Below are 23,036 nucleotides of genomic sequence, written 5' to 3'. Positions count from 1 at the left end.
GAGTGGATTGCCATTCCCTTCTCCAGAGGATTTTCCCAACCCAGGGATTGAACCCAGGTCTCCCACAGTGCAGGCAGATTCTTTACCATCTGAGCCACCAGGGAAGCCAGTTTTGTCCAACATGTGCATTAGTCACTAAATATCAACTTAGGGACAGGGGAGTTCTTTGGAAAAAGCAAAGACAGGTCTCCCATCAGAACTTGAGAAGTGTTGGGGTCCGCTTGCTTTCTTTATTGCAAAGAACCCCCCAGGCCTGCCTGGACCTCTGGGTTGCAGTGCAGCACGTTTGGACTCTAAAAGTGGTGGGTGGCCTGGGAGCTCTGCTCCAGGTATGAACTAGGAGTTCAGACTATTTCCAGCCTTAGTATTCTCCAGAGCCCCTGCTGGGCAAGAGGGGCCTATAGGTATACAGGACCCCATGCACTATCTATGTGTCCTTAGCTGAGAATTGGAATGGAAACTTCTATAAATGTGCTCTCTAGGACTGAGACAGACATAGCAGAGGAGGAGTCAGGGTTGACTTCTTGGAACAATAGCCTGTTTTGCTGCCTGTGCGTTTATGTAAATATTATCAGCTAGTGGACAGAGAACAGAAGCAAGTGGGCAACTTCGGGTGGCGGTTGTGTTTTGGAAAGCTTGAATGAGTACTTGGCTTTTTCATTAAGTTTGTTGTTGAGATAGTGGGGCTCTTGCTATGCATAAGACATCTGTATTTTAGTATCTCTGAGTCCTGTCTTGCTTCCTCAACTGGAGTAATCTGTGGCTATTTTGGGCTGCTGACTGGTTGCTCGTCTTGAGATTTGGCAGGTGATCTGTTCAATATAGCCCTTCATCCAGTGATTCTTAGGGTCAAGTTAATCCTCCTACAAGGTCAATAAGCTGTTCCAGGTCACTTAGTCTTACACGAGGCCTCAGGAGCCCAGCCTCTCCAGGCTGTAGTATCTAATGGTCTGTGGGTCACACCAAAGCCCACCAGCCCACTTTCTGGTATTTATACTGATGCTGCCACTTCTGTCTTACAGGTGCTCACGTCATGCCGAGCCTTCCTTGTCACAGCACGAATCCCCACCAAGGTGAGTGTTGATGAGTTTCCTCCTTCCAACACACGCACATAGCCCAACACAACACACTCTCGCTTCTCAGTTGCGTAGACTTACGATTTAGGCCAGGATGTCCAGAGTTCTCTTTGCGCAACCTTCTTTTCCTTCCTTCTTCCCAGAAAGCACCTGCATATCTCCTTTGTCCCCCTGTCTGTGTAGAGCATCCGAGAAAAGCAGCGAAACATTTCGTGCTCCGTATCCTCAGGGCTGGTGAATTTCAATGATTTTCCTCTCAACTGGGGCAGGGTTTACACTTGCTTCAAGTCTGGTTCTTATTTCCTTGGGTCTAATAATGGCCCAATTTTCTAAGGCTTTGACACGTGGGGAATAACCATCCTAACTCCAGTGTATGACTGGAAATGTAGCCACCCAGTCCTCCTCCATGGTGGAGGACTCTGGTGTTGCCTCTACAAAATAACTAAAAATACAGTTTTAGAGGTGTTTCCTCTAGAAAATAACATGATACCACTTGATTCTTTAAAAAAGACTAATATCTTCCATAAGATGTCCTTCATTATAGGGTGCAAATTAACATTTGAACTGATGTGAATTAGACACCACAATCACTTCTTTGATTTCCTATATGGTCACAGAAAGGTTTTGACCTGTTTTATAGGATATGAATTGAATGGTAACAAGAAATTGGGATTTTTTTTTCCCCTAAAAAGATAATGATAGCTACATTTATTGAATATTGTTTTATTACGTAAGATGATCTCCCTAAAAATAAGTTATGGAAACCATGTGGTAGGTCTCATTATTATTCTTGTCTTACAGATGAGGAAACTGAGGCACGGGGAGGGGTGGTAGCTTGCCTGAGGTCAGGCTTGCACCACTTAGTGACATGCAGGGTTCTCATCAAAGCACGGGAGCAGGGGCTTTGCATCCCTAAAACTAAATTGTTATCACCAGAATTTAGTTAGTTATCTAGCAAGTATATTTTAAGTACATTATCTCATTCAAGTCTCATAGTAGCCTTGTAGGTGAGCTATTACAAAAGAGCTCAAAGACTACAAAGCTGACTTACCTGAGTATTTGCAAGTAATGAATGGGAAAAGATTTGGACTCACTAGCCTCCTCTTTTCAACTTTCTAGTGAGCTGAACTTGCCTCACTTGCCCACAAACCCAGGAAGATGGGGAAGGTTTGGAAGATGCTTTCAGCCTTATTGGACTATGATGTTTGGGTTGCATCGTGTTTCTAGTCCTTTCCTCTTAAAATTCAATATTTAGCCACTGTCTTGTGAACACTTTCTTATGTGCTGGACATGGTGCTGTTATGAAGTGGACCTTGTAGGACTGACAGACTAATGATTTGCATGATTTTCGCTGAATTTTGAGAAGGTGCCAACCCAGTGTTTGCTAATCAAAGGCTGTGGGTACCCGATGCCTTTTTTCTTTCTAATCTTGCAAATGTTAAATTTTACACAGTTTCTCTAAGGTATGAGACTTTATATTATCCCACCCCTTTTGATAATACAGAGTGAGGCTTTATGTTTATAATGTGTTATAAGTGAAATTAGTTATTATGTAAATGATTTTGGACTAAATTACCTGTACGCTAAAGTACCTGAAGGCAGGATATAAGGAAGTGAGTTAACCATTATCGTACTGGTAAAAAATTAATTATGGAAGGAAAATAGTCAAGCAGTCTATTGATTGGAAGGCTCCTGAATGATGTTTACCCTAATTAAAAATGTTATAATACAGCGGGAGAAGTATCACCTCTTGAAGAGTCACGTGTCTCCCTTCTGTTGCCCCCTCCTTGCTCTGCTCTTGTGCAAATGGCCACTTTCATCCCATGATATATATAACATTCACACCAGCCAGGCTAGGGCAATTTGGACATTGGTTCTGATTTCTGATATTGTCAGCATCACAAAGAAAGAAAGGCAGACCTTCTCTCAGAGTGACCCGCGGGCAGGCTACCCTGGAGAGAAGAAAGCTGGTTTTCATGTGTCACAGCATACCTTGATTAAGAAGCAGAGCCAGTGTCAATGACATTCATTTTTCTGGGGAAATAATTATATTCAGAACAGTAGTGTACAACAGCCTCTGGTTTTCACACAGGTTTCTTCTCTTTTCTTCGGGGCTGATTAATTAAACAGTTTCTTTTTTCTTTTTATAGTCAAATGTACCTCATACCCAGTCAAATGTGCAAAATAGAAACGTGCAACTCCGTGATTAATCACCAAGCAGAGACCTCTGCAGCCACACGCAGATGAAGAAATAGAACTTTGCCATTCCCCCCAGAAGGCCCCAACTCTGCTTAGGGGGATGGGGAGTGGGTTATTGTCAGGGGAGTATTCGCAGGGAAGATGGGTTGGAAGATGACCCCATGTCAACCAGGCAGTGGAAGGGGTCTCCCACTGGTCAGAGGTTTACTAGTTGACAAGAGCACAATGCATCTGGGGAGCTGGGGTGTGGGCCCAAGACTGAGGAGGAGGCTTTGGAGGAAGGGAAGCTGACCAGAAAGATGGGCAGTCATGACACGGGTCACTGCGTGCAGAATAGTGGGAGTTCCCGGAGAAGCATCACATAATCATGGTTAGATTTGCTCTACTGCTTGTCGGGTGGGGCCTGTCTTGCTGGGAGTAGAGGTGGGGTGAGCAAGAGGATGGCGAGAGGGCTGTTGATAGCCTGGGCCCTTTCCTTCCTGATACCTAACCGATTCCTAGTGTCTGTGGCTCTCTCAAAGATGCCCCAGGTCTCCTGCCGCCCACCTGCATCTCCGCTTCCTCACTGGTCCTGCACCTGCTCAGTGGTGTTCTTTAAGCTGTCTTCAGGGTGGCCTGGAGTCAGGGGAAGGTCAGCGACAGGGGTTGAGAGCACAGGCCTATTAAAAAGAGCCATGGGTGAGATTAGAGAGAATGCCTTGGACCTGGTTATGACGTCAGTCAGTGTGTCTCGGGGACTCCCCTCCTCATCATTCATTGATCGTTAAGATCAGTAATTGTTGATCAGTTATTGTCATGATCAATAACAGACTCAGCCTGTCCTCCCTTTCCCATCCCCCAAACTGCAAAGTCTGCTTCCCATTTCAGCCTTGCCCTCATTCTCTGAATCCTTCTGTGACTTTGCAGATTCTTTTTCTTCTGCCTGGATTTCCCTTTTCCATTTTTCTTTGTTGGACACACTTGAAGTCGTTCTTCAGGGCCTAGCTGGAATGTCTCAGTTCTTTCCTGGCTCCCTGGCACTTGGTTTATTCCAGGGACAGCCCTGAGGGGCAGCAGAGCATCTTAACTGACCTCCAGCTGACCTCTCCCAGCCAGACTGACTACAGCTGCCCATGCCAGCACTGGTGATGCTGGCCCCTGCCAGCTGCATCTTTGTAGCTGCTAGGTTGTAAGAGAGTGCAGGTCCTCTCCAGACACCTGTCCCCACAAGTTGAATGAGATGCCCACTAAGAGTCAGTGATTTGTTTCGAAACCTATTCACAGCAGTTATAATTACAGTTTTAAATTAAAAAAAAAAAAGTTTCACATATCAGTGAAATAGGCTGTAAAAAGAGCATCTATGAAGTATTGAACGTTATTCAAATAATTCACTTAAAATATTGTCATGTTAAGGACCAGGCATCTGCTAAAGGCCAGGGTTATTGGGAATATAATAACCTAGAGAACTTAGACCCTCGTATTGCTTTTCCAGTGTCTTCAAGTTCTCACTCCATTTTAAACAGCTTGCATTGAAAGTTGGGTGCTCTCCAGTTATCAGGGTGGCCCACAAAGGAGGGCCACCTTTGAAGGGCCAGCCCAAAGGGCTTGACTCAAAGAAGAAACTTTGGCCCTGTGTCCAAGGCTGGCAAATGAAAATATGTTTATAAGATTTAATTTTAAATAAATGGGAAGGTAGAGATGTACTTTATTTAGAAACGAATTCCCTGCTTTAACTGAATTTTCAAACCTCACCAAGTATTGATCTTGATAGTGATAGGGAAGAAGCCATCCACTCTAATTGAATGTTTAAGAGGTGCCTCCAAGACTACATTTAACTCTGGGAGGACGAGATAAATATGTCATTTCTCTTGCCCATCTTGGCACATAGTAGATCTTCTGTATCTATCTGTTTGTTCAGTGATGTGAATGGTGAAGCAATGAATTTGTCTTTCTGCCTCCAGCCCTCATCTTCATACTTCAAAGCATTTAACTGGAGATTCAAAGGTCCTCTGTTCTAAAATCGATCCTACCAAATGTATGCAGGTACAGCATAGCACCAGCAGGCAGAACTGTGAGTCCTGTGGGTTTGGTTCTAGATGGTTCTTTCCCCATTACTTTTCTGGTTTTAAAGCAAGAGAGTGAAATAAACTTATCCAACTCCGTTTTGCCTGTTGTCTTTAGTCCTTGGGTCTGTGACAGTCTGCTGTACTCAGATGAAACCCTGAAAAACTGGGAGAAAGATTAGTGGCCATTTTCCAGGAAAAATAGGCAAAGAATGAGAGACTGGAGATATTTTGAAGAAAAAAAATGCTGATTGTAGGAGAAGTGAGGAAGGAGCATGTGTTATTAAAATAGAAAGGAAATCAATTATAATTTATGCATATATAGGGACAGGAGACATTTAGTAATAACTGTGTTTCATTGGAGCACAGATTAAAATTCCTAAATACTGTTTTTTCCTAAATCCATTTAAAATAGGAACTTTAATGAAAGACAGTGGAAAGAATGATGACTCCAATAAGTGGTCAGAATGTAACCCAAAGGGGTAAGGGTTTAGAAAGAAGGGAAAACCAACAGTGTCTTTATCCTGATCCGACTTGCTGAAGCAACATCCTGAAATAAGAGAAAAAAGTCTATTTAGATGGCTCCCTTCATACAGTCATTCCTCAGTAAATAAATAATGGAGTAGAAGTACAGAAACTTTCCATGGGGTTTGTCCTTGGATGAAATTTTAAAAAGTCAGACTTGGCATTTCCTTTTGGCCCTTTAAGAAAGTTACTAATGCTTGTTTTGAAATATGATAGGTCAAAGGTCATGTCATATTGAATGAATGGAGATATTAAACAAGCCTACCTTCAGAAGACGCCAAATATTTTGTTTGCACTTGGACTATTTCTAATTGTAGCATTTTTACTTTGAATTATAGGTTTTAACACCCTTATTACAGGTCTGTCTTTCCTCCCCCTCCCTCAATTGCAGCTTGAGGTAACCTTCAGCTACTTGGAGATTCACGGTGTCATCTGCAGCAAGCCAGCTCAGGTGGGTATGAACAACCTGTTTGTCATTATTCCAAGGTCAGAAGCTTTCTTGAGTTTCTGAAACCAGGTAATACCTTCTATTTGGTTCACTAATGAAAGTTTCTTGAGATAATGTGGAAAAACAAGATAAGGGAAAATGAAGTTTTTGAATGAGAGACTGAACAGGGGCTGGGTGGGCAGGGGTCAGGAGTTCATGATAAAGGAAGCAGTTTGTTCTCCTAACTTAGTATGAAAAGACCTAATGAGCTCTTATGTTACCTGGCAATGTAGATGTGAGAGTACTGTTCCTTAGAAATGTTGTACAAGTTTTAGCACTAAAATTTCATAGCTATTCTGCAATACTATGTAAGATCTTTCTGGAACTAGAGTGATTATGAGAATTTTTTTATATTAATAAAATATAGATTTTAAAGGACAACTTTTTTGAACTGTAACATGCAGTCAACTAAAGTGTGCAGCTTGCTAAGCTGTGACATGTGGACCCATGAAACAATTACCACAATCAAGACACTGAACATATTCATCACACTCATGCATCTTAGTAAACATTTCCTTTTGCCCCTCCTCATCTGTAATCATCTGTAGGCATCTGCTCTCAGCCACTAATTTCTGAAATTTTGAAGGCAATGGCAAGCCACTCCAGTACTCTTGCCTAGAAAATCCCATGGATGGAGGAGCCTGGTAGGCTGCAGTCCGTGGGGTCGCAAAGGGTCGGACACGACTGAGCGACTTCACTTTCACTTTTCACTTTCACACATTGGAGAAGGAAATGGCAACCCACTCCAGTGTTCTTGCCTGGAGAATCCCAGGGACGGGGGAGCCTGGTGGGCTTCCGTCTATGGGGTCACACAGAGTCGGACACGACTGAAGTGACTTAGCAGCAGCAGCAGCAGCAGAATCATAGTGTGTGTGCCTCCTTTTAGCCAGTATATTTATTTGGAGAATGATTAATTTTGATCAATAGTTCATTATTGCTGAATAGTGTTCCATTGTATGACTGTATCACAGTTTATCATCCATTGATGGACATTTGGTTGTTTCTAGCTTTTGGCTGACAAGCAAAGGTGCAGTGGGCATTTACTTACAAATAATTGATTGGACATTGGCTTTTAGTTCGTGTGGGTAAATAGCTAGGAGTGGAATGGCTGAATTGTATGGTAGATATCTGTTATCTTTTTTTATGATGCTGCTGAACTGTTTTCCAAAGTGGTTGTACCATTTTACATCACCACCAGCATTGTGTAAGAGTTCCTTTATATCCTCCGCAATACTGGTATGATCAGTGCTTTAAATTTTAGCCATTTTAATAAATTTGTAATTTTTTAACTTGTATTTTCCTAGTGATTAAAGATATTGAGCATCTTATCTGTTTATTTGCTGTCATGTATCTTTGTTCAAGTGTTGGTTCAAATCTTTTGCCATTTAAAAAAATAAGTTCTTGTTCTTTTACTAGTTCTTTGTATATTTTGAATACAAATCCTTTATTAAACATATGATTTGTACATATTTTCTCTTGGTCTGTGGCTTGTTTTTTCATTTTTTCTACAGTGCTTTCCAAAGAGTGGAATTTTAAAATTTTGATGAAGTTCAGTTTGTCTGTTTTCTTTCATGGATCATGCTGACATCATATTGAATAAATTCTTGATTAACTTAAGGTCACAGATGGTCTATATCTTCTTGGGTATTTTATAGCTCTAAGTTATACATTTAGGTCTATGATCCATTTTGAAGTATTAATAATTTATAATTTCTGTATATAAAGCAATATATGGATCAATTTTTTATGTATATATTTCTACTTGTTCCAGTAATGTCTGTTTGAAACTGTCATTTCCCCACTGGACTTTCACTTTTCTTGAAGATCAATTGGACACATAAATGTTGGTCTTTTTCTGGTCGCCTTGGTCCCATTAATGCTGTCCCTCTAGTCTGTTTGTCCTTTTGTTGCTCTTGCATTGTCTTGATTTCTGTGGCTGTGATAGCAAGAATTGAAATCAGATAGTGTTAGTCCTCCAATTTTGTTCTTTTTCAAAGTTGTTTTAGTGATTCTGTGTTCTTTGCATTCCATATGAACTTTAGACTAGGCTCACTTTCTACAAAAAGGCCTGCTGAGATTTTGATTGGGATTATATTGTATCTACAAATTAGTTTGGAGAGAACTGATTTCTTAATAAAATGGAATCTCTGATCCAAGAATATTATTTCTCCATGTCGTTCGGTCTTTTGAGATTTATCTTGGCAGTATTTTGCTATAGCTTTCAGTATACAAGTCTTATATATCTTTGTCAAATTTACTGATATAAAGTGGTTCATAGTATCCACTTGTTAGCGTTTAATGATCTGTAGAATATCTTTCATGATGTTGATAATTTGATTCTTCTCTCTTTTCTTGTCCATATCGATCTGGTTAGAGGTTTATTAATTCCTTTGGTCTTCTCAAGGAACTTGCTTTTTGGTTGTATTCACTTTTCTCTATTGACTTCATTGACTGTTTTCTATTCCATTGATTCTTACTCTGATGTTTTTATTTCCTTCTACTTAATTAAAAAAAAAAAAAACTCTAAGAAAATGTGTGTGTGTAGTTTGTTGATAACGTTCCTAAAAGAAATTGTCAAAATTGTCACTTTATGTTGATTGAGATTACATGCAAATCCTTGGAACTTTTCCATAGTTCATCTTAAAGCAATGTTTTATCCTATGTGTTTATCATTCTCCAGGAACTGGAGTTTGCAAGGAAAATTATAGCTCCATATGTTTACCCAAATGGGCAAACATATGCAGGAGTGATCACTCATGAATGATGACATAACCAGGGCCTTCCTGATGGTCTTAATTCAGCAATGTTTATGTTTATGATTTTGGGGTTGTGATGGGAACAGAAGGGTGGTATTGAAATGTCAATGCCAAGGTTATATTCAGAATATGATTAGACTGTGCTATTTAATTATGAGAAAGGATGTTGACACAGCAAGACCAGTTTTCGCATGTGGCTGCTGAAACTGATCTTACCACAGTTACAGTGCTGTGCCTTCAGTGTGGCCAGCATTCAGCAATGAGGGTTGAGGCAATCTACCTCAGTCCCATGGAGCTGTTCTGTCACTGTAAGTGCCACAACAGCAGCTCTTCGTCACTTCAGTCTGACTTTGTGCATGGTGTGGACCTTGAAATAAAATCACTATATAGTGAAACAGAGGGACTGTTTTCACAAAGGAGCTAGCAATCCAGACACTGGCAATATGAGTCACTTCAGTTGAGTTCAGTCGCTCAGTCGTGTCCGACTTTTTGCGGCCTCCCTGTCCATCTATCCAGCCATCTCATTCTCTGTCGTCCCCGTCTCCTCCTGCCCCCAACCTTTCCCAGCATCAGACTCTTTTCCAGTGAGTCAACTCGTCGCATGAGGTGGCCAAAGTATTGGAGTTTCAGCTTTAGCATCAGTCCTTCCAATGAACACCCAGGACCGATCTCCTTTAGAATGGACTGGTTGGATCTCCCTGCAGTCCAAGGGATTCTCAAGAGTCTTCTCCAGCACCACAGTTCAAAAGCATCAATTCTTTGGTGATCAGCTTTCTTCACAGTCCAACTCTCACTTAGTGGGATTCAAATTTTGATGTTTTAAAGTTGCCTCTGGTGCTTTTTAAAAAATACCGATGCCTCAGCGATTGGGTGTAAGACAGGCTACAAAGATGTGTTGTACAGCACAGGGAATATAGCCCATATTTTCCAATAACTATAAGTGGAGTGTAACCTTTGAAATTTGTATAAAAAAATGAAAAAAATGTACTTCCCGCAGCCCCACTCCCTCCTCAGCCACATACACACACATTCATTCACAACAGTTAGGATGCCATATGTCTGAGGTGGGTACTTGGTTCTGTTTCCCGCAGGTTGAGAATGAATAACCCGTGTTACCTCAGGACCGTTGATGTCTCTGGATATTTTTTTTTCTGACGTGAAATCGTAAGAATGATGGCATCTGCCTGACAAGCCTTGAACAGAACTTTTTTTTTTTTAGTGTTTTCTGGGATTTATTAACTTTTCTGTCACTGCAATTTTATCATTTAATTATAGTAAATTCTGATAAGATGCAAGGAGACATCTACATTTCATGGTATATTAGTGAGAGTGAGTGAATTTGGTGCTGAGTTTGTGAAATGTGACTTTTACTATTGTTCTTTTCCTCCTTGTGAAAATGTGGGCGAGTGTCATCTTATTTTACAAGTCTCCTTGACATAACACTTTCTGGTGTTCAAGTTTTCTTGCTGTCATGGTTGATAAATAGAGATCAGTGGTTGTATAGTTTTATAGTTATAGAATTTTTGGACCAATTTTTTATACAACTGAAATAGCTGCTAAATTTTTTTCCTTTTTTTTCATTATAAGGTTGTTTGCTGTGTCATGGAATGATTTTGATAAACCACCTATGGCTATTTCTGTTGCAAGAAAAATGCTTCACAGATCTGTTGGCTGGGCTTTAGTAAGAACATTTTTCTTAAAGATGACTCAGGTGGTTCTAAGCAAGAGGCGGAGTGGGATTAGAAACTTGAGTCTTAAATATTAATAGGATACTAGAGAATCCCAGGGACGGGGGAGCCTGGTGGGCTGCCGTCTATGGGGTTGCACAGGGTCAGACACGACTGGAGCGACTTAGCAGCAGCAGCAGTGTTTATAGTGCTGACTATTATTTTAAATGTGTATTGGACTCAGGGAATATATTCTGCTAGGTGTCTAAGCAATAATTGTTTAAAACATTCTGTTTTAGCCTCAACTGAAGTAGGAGGGCAAGGGATATGTGAGAGGCAGTTCATTTTTCTGATGAAATGATTTACTGTGTTGGTCTCACCTCTGTCACTTTGTTCTCATCTTTACTTTATGCAAAGGTGGAGACATATTATGCAAGGCTGGATGAATTCTTTTATGTGAGGCTGAATTCGAAGGCCTCAATTCTTCCCACCTGTCACCTTTTTTCCTTCCCTGTCATTCTATTCAATCTTGTACAATTAAGGATGATTAGGTATTAAGATTAAGTGGAATTAGAATAAGCTAGTTACTAATTATCCATACCCAAACTGTGAACTGAATAGATCCACTAGATGTGATGAAAAAAGTAGTACTATAGTGAAAAATATAATTACCTGTTGAGGGAAGTTTGGGGGTGGGGTATGGAACATAGACCTGGAGGTTGTATCACAGAGTTTCTGGCTTTTTAAAGCATATGGATGCCCAGATAGGTGTGTATGAAACATCAGTAGCTTTAGTCTTACTCAAGACATATCACTGAAGTGTCGTGTCAGTAACTACCTCCATGTACAAGAATGCTTGCTGCCTTTTTTGGGATAAATATCTCTTGGAACAACTTCTACAAGACCAATGAAGTCTTTGTCTAGAGAATTTCAAAGGCAGTGCTATAGGGAAAATTGGGATTAAAAAAGTGCTTTCTATTCAGGGAGCCAACTAACCGTTACAAAGCTGGTATGTATTAAATACTTGTTAACAGATTCCTCTAAGGGTACTTATGAAAAAGAAACATTTAAGGACTTAAATTACTCAAGTCTTTTTGATTTCATTTTGGCAAGTAAATTGGATTGCTTTTTCTTCTAATATAAGCACTTTGAAATACAGATTATTTTTTAAAATTCAGCTGATTTGTTTTTGTTCATTTGCTAAGTTGTGTCCAAATCTTTGCAACCCCATGGAACCCGCCAGGCTCCTCTGTCCATGGGGTTTTCCAGGTCAGAAATACTGGAGTGGATTGTCATTTCCTTTCCCAGGGGATCTTCCTGGACCAGAGATCATTCTTTACCACTCAGCCACCAGGAAGCTAATTTTAGGACAACCTAAATTCCATGGACAGAGGAATCTGGTGGGCTACAGTCCATGGGATTGTAGAGTTGGATAGGACAGAGCTGCACATACAACCATACACACACAGAGTGAATCTAAAAGCTTCTTTTAAATCCAGTTGTTTAGTTGCATATGAAGGGTAGAGTTTCCCCATCATATTTTTGTACAAATTAAGTAGCAACAGGGAGTAAATAAACAAGGATATTTTGATGCAGTGATCATCAAAGGGATAGCATTTTACATTAATATTTTTGAGATCCAAGATTATGGTATCTTTTTTCCCTTAAAAAGAAGTGACTTGAACAACTTTTTATTTGGAATGTGTTTCTGTCAGTCTAATGTCTCTTTTGTGACCTACCCTTTCTATCAGGTTGTTTTATACTTATTTGTAAGCCTAGCTGTATGAACTCAGTTTAGCATTTTTGCATAAATTTTGGACATCTTCAGCAGATAATTATAGAAATGAGTCTTCACCTAGCATGAATTTTATTAACCTTGTTCCCTTTGAATAATCCATTTTAAGTATCCTCTCTTAGAAAAGTTGAAGCTTTTATAACACTTGATTTTTCTTTTTTTATCAGGGAAAAGATTTTACCCTTTTACTTAAATATCTCATGATGTCTTGTTTTTAAAGCATGTTTCCAAAAAATGGAACTACCAGCTTGTCCTCTGGTACTCACTGAAGGAGGTATTCTTACTTACACTAGATGGTAGGGATATAACAGACTTTGTAAGTCAAGCTAAAATCTTGGTAAAAGGAGAAGTCACCCACAAATGTAGATATTCACTCTCCATCATTGAGGGGAACTGATGAATCTGCGGTTTGGCCCTTGGAGATACTTGCTTCAGTTTCTGGATATTTCTGATAAACTAACCACTCTACCCAGACAGTTCATTGAGTCTTAAAATTAAGAGCATTATTTTAAGAAATTTCTTCTTAAAATCTGGTATTCCATTAGTCTATATCAGCATGAGCACTGAAGTATCCTGTTACGCAAAGTTTTACCCATGGTTGAGCATGGTTGGAAAAATGGAAAAATCTGGAAATAAACAATTCATAAGTCTTACATTTCATGCTGTTCTGAGTAGTCTTACGTACGTGCTGTTCAAGCATGTATGAAATCTTGCACTGTTCTGCCTCATCCCGTCCAGGACTTGAATCATCTCTTCATCCAGTGCTTGTCACACGTTAGTCACATGGTTGCCAGCTAGGTTGTCAGACCAACTGTCACAGTATTTCAGTGCTTGTGTTCAAGTAACCCTTATTTTATAACGGCCCTGAAGCAAAACGTCATAATATTGGCAATTTGGATGTGCCAAAGAGAAGCCACAGAGTGCTCCCTTTAAGTGAAAAGGTGAAAGTTTTTGACTTAATACGGAAAGAAAAAAATTACATGCTGAGGATGCTTAGATCTGTGGTAAGAATGAGTCTTCTATCTGTGAAATTGTGAGGCAAGAAAAAGAAATTTGTGCTGTTTTGCTGTTGCATCTCAAATTGCCAAAGTTATAGCCACAGAGTGTGATGACTGCTTAATGAAGATGGAAAAGGCCTTAAAGGAAACCATTGACAAAGCAAAAAAAAGAGAATCTAATGAAAGATAGAAGATATTTGCAAATTATATGACTGATAAGAGGTAAATATTCAACATATATAAACAGCTCATACAGCTCAACATCAAAAAAACAATCTCATTAAAAATTGGGCAGAAGTGAATAGGCATTTTTCTAAAGAGGAAATGCAGATGGGCAAAAGGCACATAAAAAGATGCAAAACATTGCTGTCATCAGAGAGATGCAAATCAAAACTACAGTGAGATACCACCTCACACTTGTCAGAAAGATGGTCATCAAAAAGAATACAAATAAAAATACTGGCAAGGAGGTGGAGAAAAGAGAACCCTCATACAGGATCGGTGGGAATGTGAATTGGTGCAACCACCGTGGAAAGCAATGTGGTGGTTCCTCGAAAAACTAAAAGTAGAACGACCATAGGATCCAGGAATTTCACTTCTAGGTACATATCCTAAAAAAACAAAACAATAATTTGAAAAGATCCATGTACCCCAGTGTTCATAGCAGCATTATTTACAATTGCCAAGGAATGGAAGCAACCTACATTTCTACCAACAGGTGAATGAAAGCAAAGATGTGATATGTACACACATGTGCAGACGCACACATAGTATACTACCGCTGCTGCTGCTAAGTCGCTTCAGTCGTGTCCGACTGTGTGACCCCATGGATCGCAGCACGCCAGGCCTCCCTGTCCATCACCAACTCCCAGCCATCATTCTCTGTCGTCCCCGTCTCCTCCCGCCCACTACTTAGTCATAAAAAAGAATGGAACTTTGCCATCCGCAGCAATGTGGATGAGCTTGGAGGTATCATACTAAGTAAAATGAGAAAGACAAATACTCTATGGTATCACTTACGTGTGGAATCTCACAATTACAGCAAACTAGTACATATAACAAAAAAACAGACTCAGGTCTGGAGGAGAAACTAGTGGTTACTAGTGGGGAGGAGACGGAAGGAGGAGGGATGGTCTATGGGTAGAGACCTAAAAGGGACAAATATTAGGCAGAAAATAAGCCACAAGTGTATATTGTGCAACACAGAGAATATAGCCAATATTTTATAATAATTATCGATGGAGTATAAACATTAAAAGTTGTGAATTACTATCTTATATACCCATCACACATAATATTGTACTTCAACTATGCTTCAATTAAAAAATAGGCATTAAATTTGTACAATAAGATGTTTTGACAGAGACCACATTCACATAACCTTTGTTATAGTCTATGGTTATAATTGTTTTATTATTAGTTATTGTCAATTTCTTACTGTGCCTAATTTATAAATTAAACTCTATTATGGGCATGTATGTATAGGGAAAAATATAGCATATATATAGGCTTCAGTACTGTCTGCTTTCAGGCTTCCACTGGGTGCTTTGGAACGTTTCCCCAAGGATAAGGGGTGAGAGGGGTGTCTACTGTATATAGTTGACACTAACTAAAATAAATTTAAGGAACTGGACTCCTTCTTAAGCAGTGTCCCTCCCGGTTGTTGCAGATGGTCGTGGAGACTGAGAAGTGCAGCGTCTCCATGAAGATGGCCTCGCCCGAGGACGTGAGTGAGGTGCTGGCTCACATCGGCACCAACCTGCGCAAGATCTTCCCTGGCCTCTCCCCAGTGTGAGTTCTCCCGGGGCCGGCTCTCCCTCTGGGTGCAAGCAGCCTTCCTCTTGCCCTTCATCGGGTTCATCTCTCCTGCTTCCTTTGTCTTTTAAATGTTACACGTGAAAACCCTGGCTCAATCCTGTCTGAGATTTTCTATGTGACTGTTCTTTAAAGAGCTGGAGTGAGGAAGGAGTTTGGTATTCCTTTAATTTCTCCTGCTAAGACTAAAACACAAACTTTAAAAAAGTTATTTGTTTATTGGAATATAATTGCTTTACAATGTCGTGTTAGTTGCTGTACAACCAGGTGATTCAGCCACATGCATACATATATCTCCTCTTCTTGGGTCTCCCTCTAGGTCATCACAGAGCACACAATCTGAGATTTACCCTAGTAGGAATTTTACTCACAGCTATTAGCAGAATGTCTGGGGCTGAATGCTTTATAGGGAGGCATCAAGTATAACATTAATGAAGAATTTTATTTTCTTCATTTTCCTTATTTTTTTCTGTTCAGTGAGAGGAAACTTACAAACAAAACTGAATGTCAAACCTAGCCTCTTTCATTTTCCTTTCACTTTTCTGAAATACATGTTAAGGCTAGAAGTAAATTTCACCTGGACATGCCCTCATATTTTTTTCTCAAGCATTTTAAACCAGGATTATGTGCTTGGATAACAGAGTTTGTACTTAGGGAGTACACGTGTTGTTGCAAAGGGGGAGTTAGATTGACTGAGGTGAAAAGGCAGCTTTCCTACCCAACGTGCACAGTTAGCTTGTCAAAGTCAACTCTGAGTATCTTGTGACTTTAATGTTCTGCCTGTACTTGTAAAGTTCCTTAATTGTATTCCACACGGTTGGCCTGGGAAATGTATAATTCTATTGGTGTTGGTTGTTGTGACTAGAGAGAGTTGAAGAAGCAGGTAACATATCTTTTCATTTATGTTCCCAGTGGTCAATGCTGTCAGGAAGGGAAATAGATCCTTTACATAAATAATATAGAACAGCAAAAGAAAATAGGTCCCTAGTAAGGACAAATGACCCACTCATAATAACTTGGAGAATATGAAACTATACTTGGAATGCTCAAGCCTTGTTTGAGTTATTTGTCCATCAAATGTGTCACCTAAGCTCATCGTGGGAACTTTGGGTCCTCAGCCCTCACCTACTTCCTTGCTTGGGTAGAGGCTGATCATCGAAGGACAGTCTGAACAGGTATCAGGAACTGGCCGAATCAGGACAAACACAGTCAGGGCCTCAGTTCATATAATCCGTTCTCGAATAATCTAAGGTTGCCTATGTATAAATGAAATGATACCTGCCAGGAACTGAATTCCTGGTTTTACTTAAAACCAGGAAATTTTGAAAATAGCGTCCATGATCAAAATCAAGTATACAGGGCTTCCGTAGTAACTCAGTGGTAAAGAATCTGCCTGGCAATGAAGGAGGTATGGGTTCGATCCCCAGTCTGGAAGGATCCCATATGCTGCAGAGCAACTAAGCCTATGCACCACAACGATTGAGCCTGTGCTCTAGAGCCTGGGAACTGCAACTACTAGGCCCGCATGTCATAACTCCCTCTGCCCTAGAGTCTGTGCTCTACAACCAGAGAGTCCACCTCAACGGGAAGTCTGTGCATCACGACTCAAGGGTAGTCCCCACTTGCTGCAGTTAGAGAAAAGCCAGCACATCAGCCAAGACCCAGCACAGCCAAAATAAATAAATAAAATTAAATTAAGGATCAAACATATAAAAATAGTATATAAATATCTATAAAATACAACCAATCCCCTTGAGGATAGTCAGAATGCAGGTAGGGGAAAAAATGAAGAAGTTTAATTAAAATTTAGATTTTGCATCAGAATCTCTGCTATACACATATGTTTCCCTCTTCTCTCCCTCCCTTACATCTGTCCTCTACTTCATTAAATAAGCAAAGTTTAATCTTCACATAAAATAAAGAAGAAAATTTAAATATCAGATCACTGTTAACATTGTTTTGTCAACATTCCATCTATGCTGTGTGATAGTCACTATCATTGGAGGCTTCATCTCTAAGGCAATGATGTTGGGAGAAACTAGGGGAAATATTTGTAGCCTAAGTGTTGTTTAATCCATTTCACAGAGATGCTTGTAATGGCGTTTCCCTTCAGGAAGTTGTTTTGTGTTACAGCCTTCAGGAACCCTGAAGTTCCTAATATCAGGAACCCTGGCTGTTCTCTAAAACCAAGTTAGGTTTTTCTATATTAAGTCAATAGGATGAGTTAGAACTAATTTAGAAGATGTTTGCTTGATATAGATGAGTGAAAAACATAAGGAAAGTGAACCATCCTCAGATTTCAGAGAAAGGAAAAACTCATTTAATATGGGATATCAAGAAGATGTTTGATTTGTATCTGTTTTGATTTGTTTGGGGTTCTCTGGGGGCTCAGCAAGTAAAGAATCTGCCTGTAATGCAGGAGACTCGGATTTCATCTGTGGATCCAGAAGATACCCTGAAGAAGGGAATGGCTACCCATTCCAGTATTCTTGCCTGGAGAATTACTTGGACAGAGGAATCCTGGCGGGCTACAGTCCATGGGGTCACAAAGAGTCAGACGTGATGAGCAACTAACACTTTCACACTTTTTCCTCTTTGTTTTGAGAGGTTGATTGTTGTTGTTGGGCCCCAGGGAGAGTTCTGTGGGGGAAATGGTAGAGGTTGGAGGCTGGAGGCAGATGCGAGGGCAGGTGTAGCTGCAACTTTGGTTGCCTTAGGAGGACAGCAACCAGCCTCTTGCAGTTAGAATTAGGAGACTGCAGATACCACTGTGAGACAAAGATAAAGCCACCTGGAGAGGGCCCAAATAAAAGCCTCTGGGATTGGCAGTGGGGAGCTAGTGAGGGCTTTTCAACTTTAGAATAAAATGATAGCTACTCTTAAGGGAGAGTCAATCTTGTAGCCCTGCTTTATGAGCCTGGGGGAAGAAAGCCCCAAAATGGAACTGAAAGGTGTCAGATTGCCTGAATATTTTTTGGGGGGCAAGACTCTAGGCAGATTAATGTACTTCTCCATGCCTCAGTGTCCTCCTCTGTAAAATGGGAATAATGATACTCATGCAGTTTTTTGAGGATTAAATTAACTCCTGTTGACTGCTTAACAAATGCTTCACAAATCTTAGCTGTATAGCCTGCTGTTGTCTTTACCCAGAAGCACCAGGATGAAAGCCTCCATGTTGGGAAGGAAATGGGTGATGTTTGTAGGGAGGTTCTTTGATGTTTATGAATTTTTAAATTATTTTGTGTTTGTAAGTTGATTGCATTTCTTTAATTTGATTTTTTGTTGTTAAATGTGGCCAGTAACACCCTTTTTTAGGTAAGACAACAGTAACCTCCTAACATGATTTTCTTCTCAAGCTTTCAGCATATTGGATTATTCTTTCAGGTATGTGACAGTTTGAAAGTTGGCTGGGTATTAGTGTCAGTAAATTAGGACAGTGTGTCTTTACTACCATGATAGAAATGATACTGCAAATCCCTCTTCAAGTCAAAAGCTGGTTAAGTTTGAAAAGGAAAAGAAAAGTGAAAGTCACTCAGTTGTCCATGGAATTCTCTTTCCACTCACAGTCCATGGAATTCTCCAGGCAAGAATACTGGAGTGGGTAGCCTTTCCCTTCTCCAGGGGATCTTCCCAACCTGGGGATCAAACCCAGGTCTCCCATATTGCAGGAGGATTCTTTACCAGTTGAGCCACAAGGGAAGCCCAAGAATACTGGAGTGGGTAGCCTATCCTTTTCCAGTGAATCTTCCCGACCCAGGAATTGAGCCAGGGTCTCCTGCTTTACAGGCAGATTCTTTACCAACTGAACTATCAGGGAAGCCCTAAGTTTGAAAAGATGAGGTTATTGTGAAGAGAAGTGGCAAAACGGTAGTTAATGGGTCAACAATGGAAAGGTGCTTTATGGACTCTGGAAGTTTCTATACTTTTCTAAAGAAGTAGGTACCCCTTTGTGGTGTGGTTTGCATAAATAAAACATGTCCTCTTCTGGAGACAGCTGCATGTTGTATAGGGTGAGCGCTGGAAGTAAATTTTTGATAAACCAATTAATTTAACTGGATTAAAATACTTTGCAGATTTTTTTTCCATGTCCACAATGTAAGTGTGAGGTTTGCATAGAGAGCAGGCATGCTTGTCACCAAGTTCACTGTTCTTGCCACATGAACTATTTTCTGACTCTTGTGTAAATTAAATGCACATAATCCCTGGTGGCTCAGATGGTAAAGAATTCACCTGCAATACAGGAGACCTGGGTTTGATCCCTGGGTGGGGAGATCCCCTGGAGAAGGGAATGGCTACCCCCTCCAGTATTCTTGCCTGGAGAATTCCACTGGACAGAGGAGCCTGGTGGGCTACAGTCCATGGGGTCACAAAGAGTCGGACATGACAGAGCGACTCAGCACACACAGTGTAGTTGGTTCAGCTGCGTAGTGCCACGGGTTAGTAAGTGGTAGGGTATATTAATACGTTTCCGTTTGCTAGAATTTTGGCTTATGTGTTATGACATTTATTCTGACAGCAATTTCATGTCTGTCTGTCTGACGTGTATGCCGTGTGTGTGTGTGTGTGTGTGTGTGTGTGTGTGTGTGTGAGCGTATGTGAGCGGGTGCCTTGTGGTGCATATACAGATGGCTCTTTGCTGTTACTTTGCTGCAGGCATAACTCATGTGGGGTAGATTTTTCCTTTCCTCATTTTCTGTTTCCTGTGTTAGATACGAAAGAAACAGTTGCTGCCTTCTGGATGTTTAGTTCTTATGAGTTTATCTCTTGTGTAAATAAATACGCTTGTTTCATGAGACTCTTTTAGTCCCTGATAACCTAATTTTTTTTTTTCCTTTCTGAAAAAAAAATAAATGAGAACTGTTATAGGAGGAGAGCTACTTGGAAAAGCTCAGACAGATAGTTTCGAAGGTGAGGGAAAATGCCAGGTATAGCCTCCTCAATCAGGAAGCCTTTCACACGGACGTCTATACTAGCTGCTTCCCTCACCCTCCAGGTAATTTCTTCTGCCCCTAAGTGTGACTCTCTAGTGCTGTTTTGGGAGTAAAATTAGACTCTGGTTTCTGAACCAGATTAGTTTATTTGCCCTATAATCCTAGGCTGCCATCTTCCTATTTCTCATCCTTCCAGCTTCCTGCCTTTTTTCAGTTTTTGACTGGCTTAATTTCATCCTGTGTGTCATTGAAACAACATGCTCTACAGTTCAGCTGAAATAAAGCAAGATTTTAGAAGAGAAATGTGATCTCAGATAAAGTCAGACATAAATCTAGTTTAGTGTGTCCATGGTTTACTTAATTCGTCTGTATAAATGCTTCTGCTTCCAACTACTCCACTCCATCTTTGCATAATTGCTGGCTTTGCTTTCTTGTAGCCAGAAAATTCCAGAATGATGGTACTGAACCAGGGTGTACCATTCCGAACTGCCAGATTCTATCATATCACTTTCATTATGAAATCTTCTTAAACCCACAGTTGCCCCAAAATTAAGAACTTTCAGAATGGTGGGGATTAATTACAGGTGTGTTCAGGTGAAATAGAGAAGAATTATGCTGCATTTAGGGGATGTCATAATTTACACAAGAATTTGAAGGAATTACTGGCATTTGACTTCAGTTGGTTATATCTGCACATGCTTCAATCGTAAAGATTATAAAGAAGTAGGAGTATTTTTCAATGCTAGCAGAATGCTTGCACTTAAATGTTTGGGTAGGTATTTGAGGTTTTCTGTAGGAGTAGAACAGGCCAACTAGGCAACTTGTCAGACTCCAGCACATTTTATCTGGAATATTCATTCAATCAGAAAATGAAAGTGACAGGGAACATTTTTCTCTACAAGTTGGAATTTATAAGGGTGAGAATTATACACATAGCCAGTATGCTTTTAACTCATTAAAGATTAAAATAATGCTCATCTAGCTTAAAAAAAAGATTAAAATAATGTTTAGTATGACTTTGTACGTTTATTTCACCACTTTGCACGCAGGGCCCATGATGGCCCTGGGTGATTCAGACCTGCCAACAGCCTTCCTCACAGCCAGTGACTTCTTCCCTCCTACCCACTTTACCCTTGATGGGCACATCCTCGACCTGTCGTCTCCTGGCACGGCTTCTCCTGGGGGTGAAATCATCATTTCATCATCTCTCTTGAACTATAGTCTCTAGTCTTTCACTTTCTCTGCCTTAGAGGTACCCATACTTGGACTTTTGGGGGGCCTCCTGGCCGTGGATCCCTTGGCTTTCACCGTCTTTCCACCTCCTTTCTGCCTTCCCTTCCCTTCCTGTCCACCGGGCCCCACGGTGTCCATCACTTCAGCGGGGCCCTGTCAGTATCCTCCACTCCTTCTGTCCCCACCGTGTTCCTGGCTCGCCTGCCTGGAAAGCCTGCCTCGCTGTAGCAAGCAGACTGCCTTGCCTCCACCCACATTTGGGCAGCGGGAGGTGCAGGAGAAGATCCCACAGCTGTTCACCAGCAGTTCAGGACCTTCACTCTCCCTGGGCTCTTAACAGTCTCAGGAGGTTCTTTTTCATTTCTCAAGTTATTTACTCTCTTTATTTCCAAAGTTTGCCCCAGGCTTCTCCCCGACCCCCGTACCTGTTTGTTTCCAGTACTGTCTGTTCATCTGACACTCCTTGTGTAGTCTCTCTGAGGCTCCTCTCCTCATTGCCAGAATGAAACCCCCACCCCTTCATTTGACCTCTGAGGTATCCCTGTGACCTGGTTCCCACTTAGCTCCCAGACTTCTCTGTCCCCTCCTCACTGTCGCACATTATTTGCTAACTGATTTGAGCTGTGTTCAGTTTCTGGTAAGTACAAGCTCCCTGGGATTGTAGTCCAGAGGAAGACAGAGCAAACAGAACAGCTCTTCCAGGGTGCAGTGCTCAGGTTCTTGATGGATGTTTGTACCACTGAAGGACAAAAGAGGAGACTTGTACTTTAGTTCCTTGAAAATTAGTAATTTATATTTAATGTATACATAATCTCAAATTATTATTATTAGATAATTTATTAAGTGGAACCAGTTTTTAAGTACTCTAATAAAATTAATGTTTTGAAAGAACTATCTAAGATGGAGAATATTTGCATTGTTGGATACCTTTAACTTATTAAGTTTCTATAGTTCTCCAGTTCCCTAGTCTCAAAAAAAAAAAACGGAATTATATTTACCAAAATGAAAATGATACCCATTCTTTGTTTAAAAAAAGAAAAAGGTGCATCACAAAATAAACTTCTGAGTGCAGTTCAGAAAACTTGATTTTTGAAATGTGTTGTTGTTGTCATTGTTACCCTTACAGAAGAATCATGAAAAAAGTCTTCATGGAGCCATCTGAGCGACTGGCCAGCCTCCAAGCTCTGTGGGACAGCCAGACTGTGACTGAGCAGGGCCCCTGTGGTGAGCGTGCCTTTTAAAACCAAAAAATAAATGGTTGGATGGATGCCCTTCTGCCAGGAAGCTAAGTCTATTCCTAGTGTGCTACTGTAAAGGTACAATTACTTTTAAGGTGTAATTAGCGCCGCACAGACTTTAGACTGGTGGACAAACGTCCTATATTTAAGCTGTATTGCATCCTGCTATGTACTTACTATAAAACATGGGGGAGAATCTTTGCTGTTTTCCCCAAACGGAAAGAATAATCAGCATTGTTAACGTCGGCCATATTTAAGCGTTTAAATTTTACCT

General features: G+C 40.6%; 1 protein-coding gene across 5 annotated transcripts in view; it reads left to right on the top strand.

Moving 5' to 3' along the window:
* Nucleotides 1-23,036, top strand: part of CARMIL1 (capping protein regulator and myosin 1 linker 1) — a 313,940-nt gene that overhangs the window by 133,873 nt on the left and 157,031 nt on the right. For all 5 annotated transcript variants that reach the window (XM_088831520.1, XM_055407125.2, XM_055407124.2 and 2 more), the window contains 4 exons: nt 1,023-1,073; nt 6,234-6,293; nt 15,215-15,336; nt 22,651-22,748. In XM_088831520.1, the coding sequence (XP_088687646.1) occupies nt 1,023-1,073; nt 6,234-6,293; nt 15,215-15,336; nt 22,651-22,748 (331 nt within the window). The remainder of the gene's footprint in view (nt 1-1,022; nt 1,074-6,233; nt 6,294-15,214; nt 15,337-22,650; nt 22,749-23,036) is intronic.

Source organism: Moschus berezovskii, chromosome 23 (assembly GCF_049115385.1).
Source record: "Moschus berezovskii isolate FMDL1 chromosome 23, NW_MosBer_1.0, whole genome shotgun sequence".
NCBI classification, from domain to species: domain Eukaryota; kingdom Metazoa; phylum Chordata; class Mammalia; order Artiodactyla; family Moschidae; genus Moschus; species Moschus berezovskii.
The sequence above is the reverse complement of the archived record's forward strand: the minus strand, read 5'-3'. Positions and strand labels throughout refer to the sequence as shown.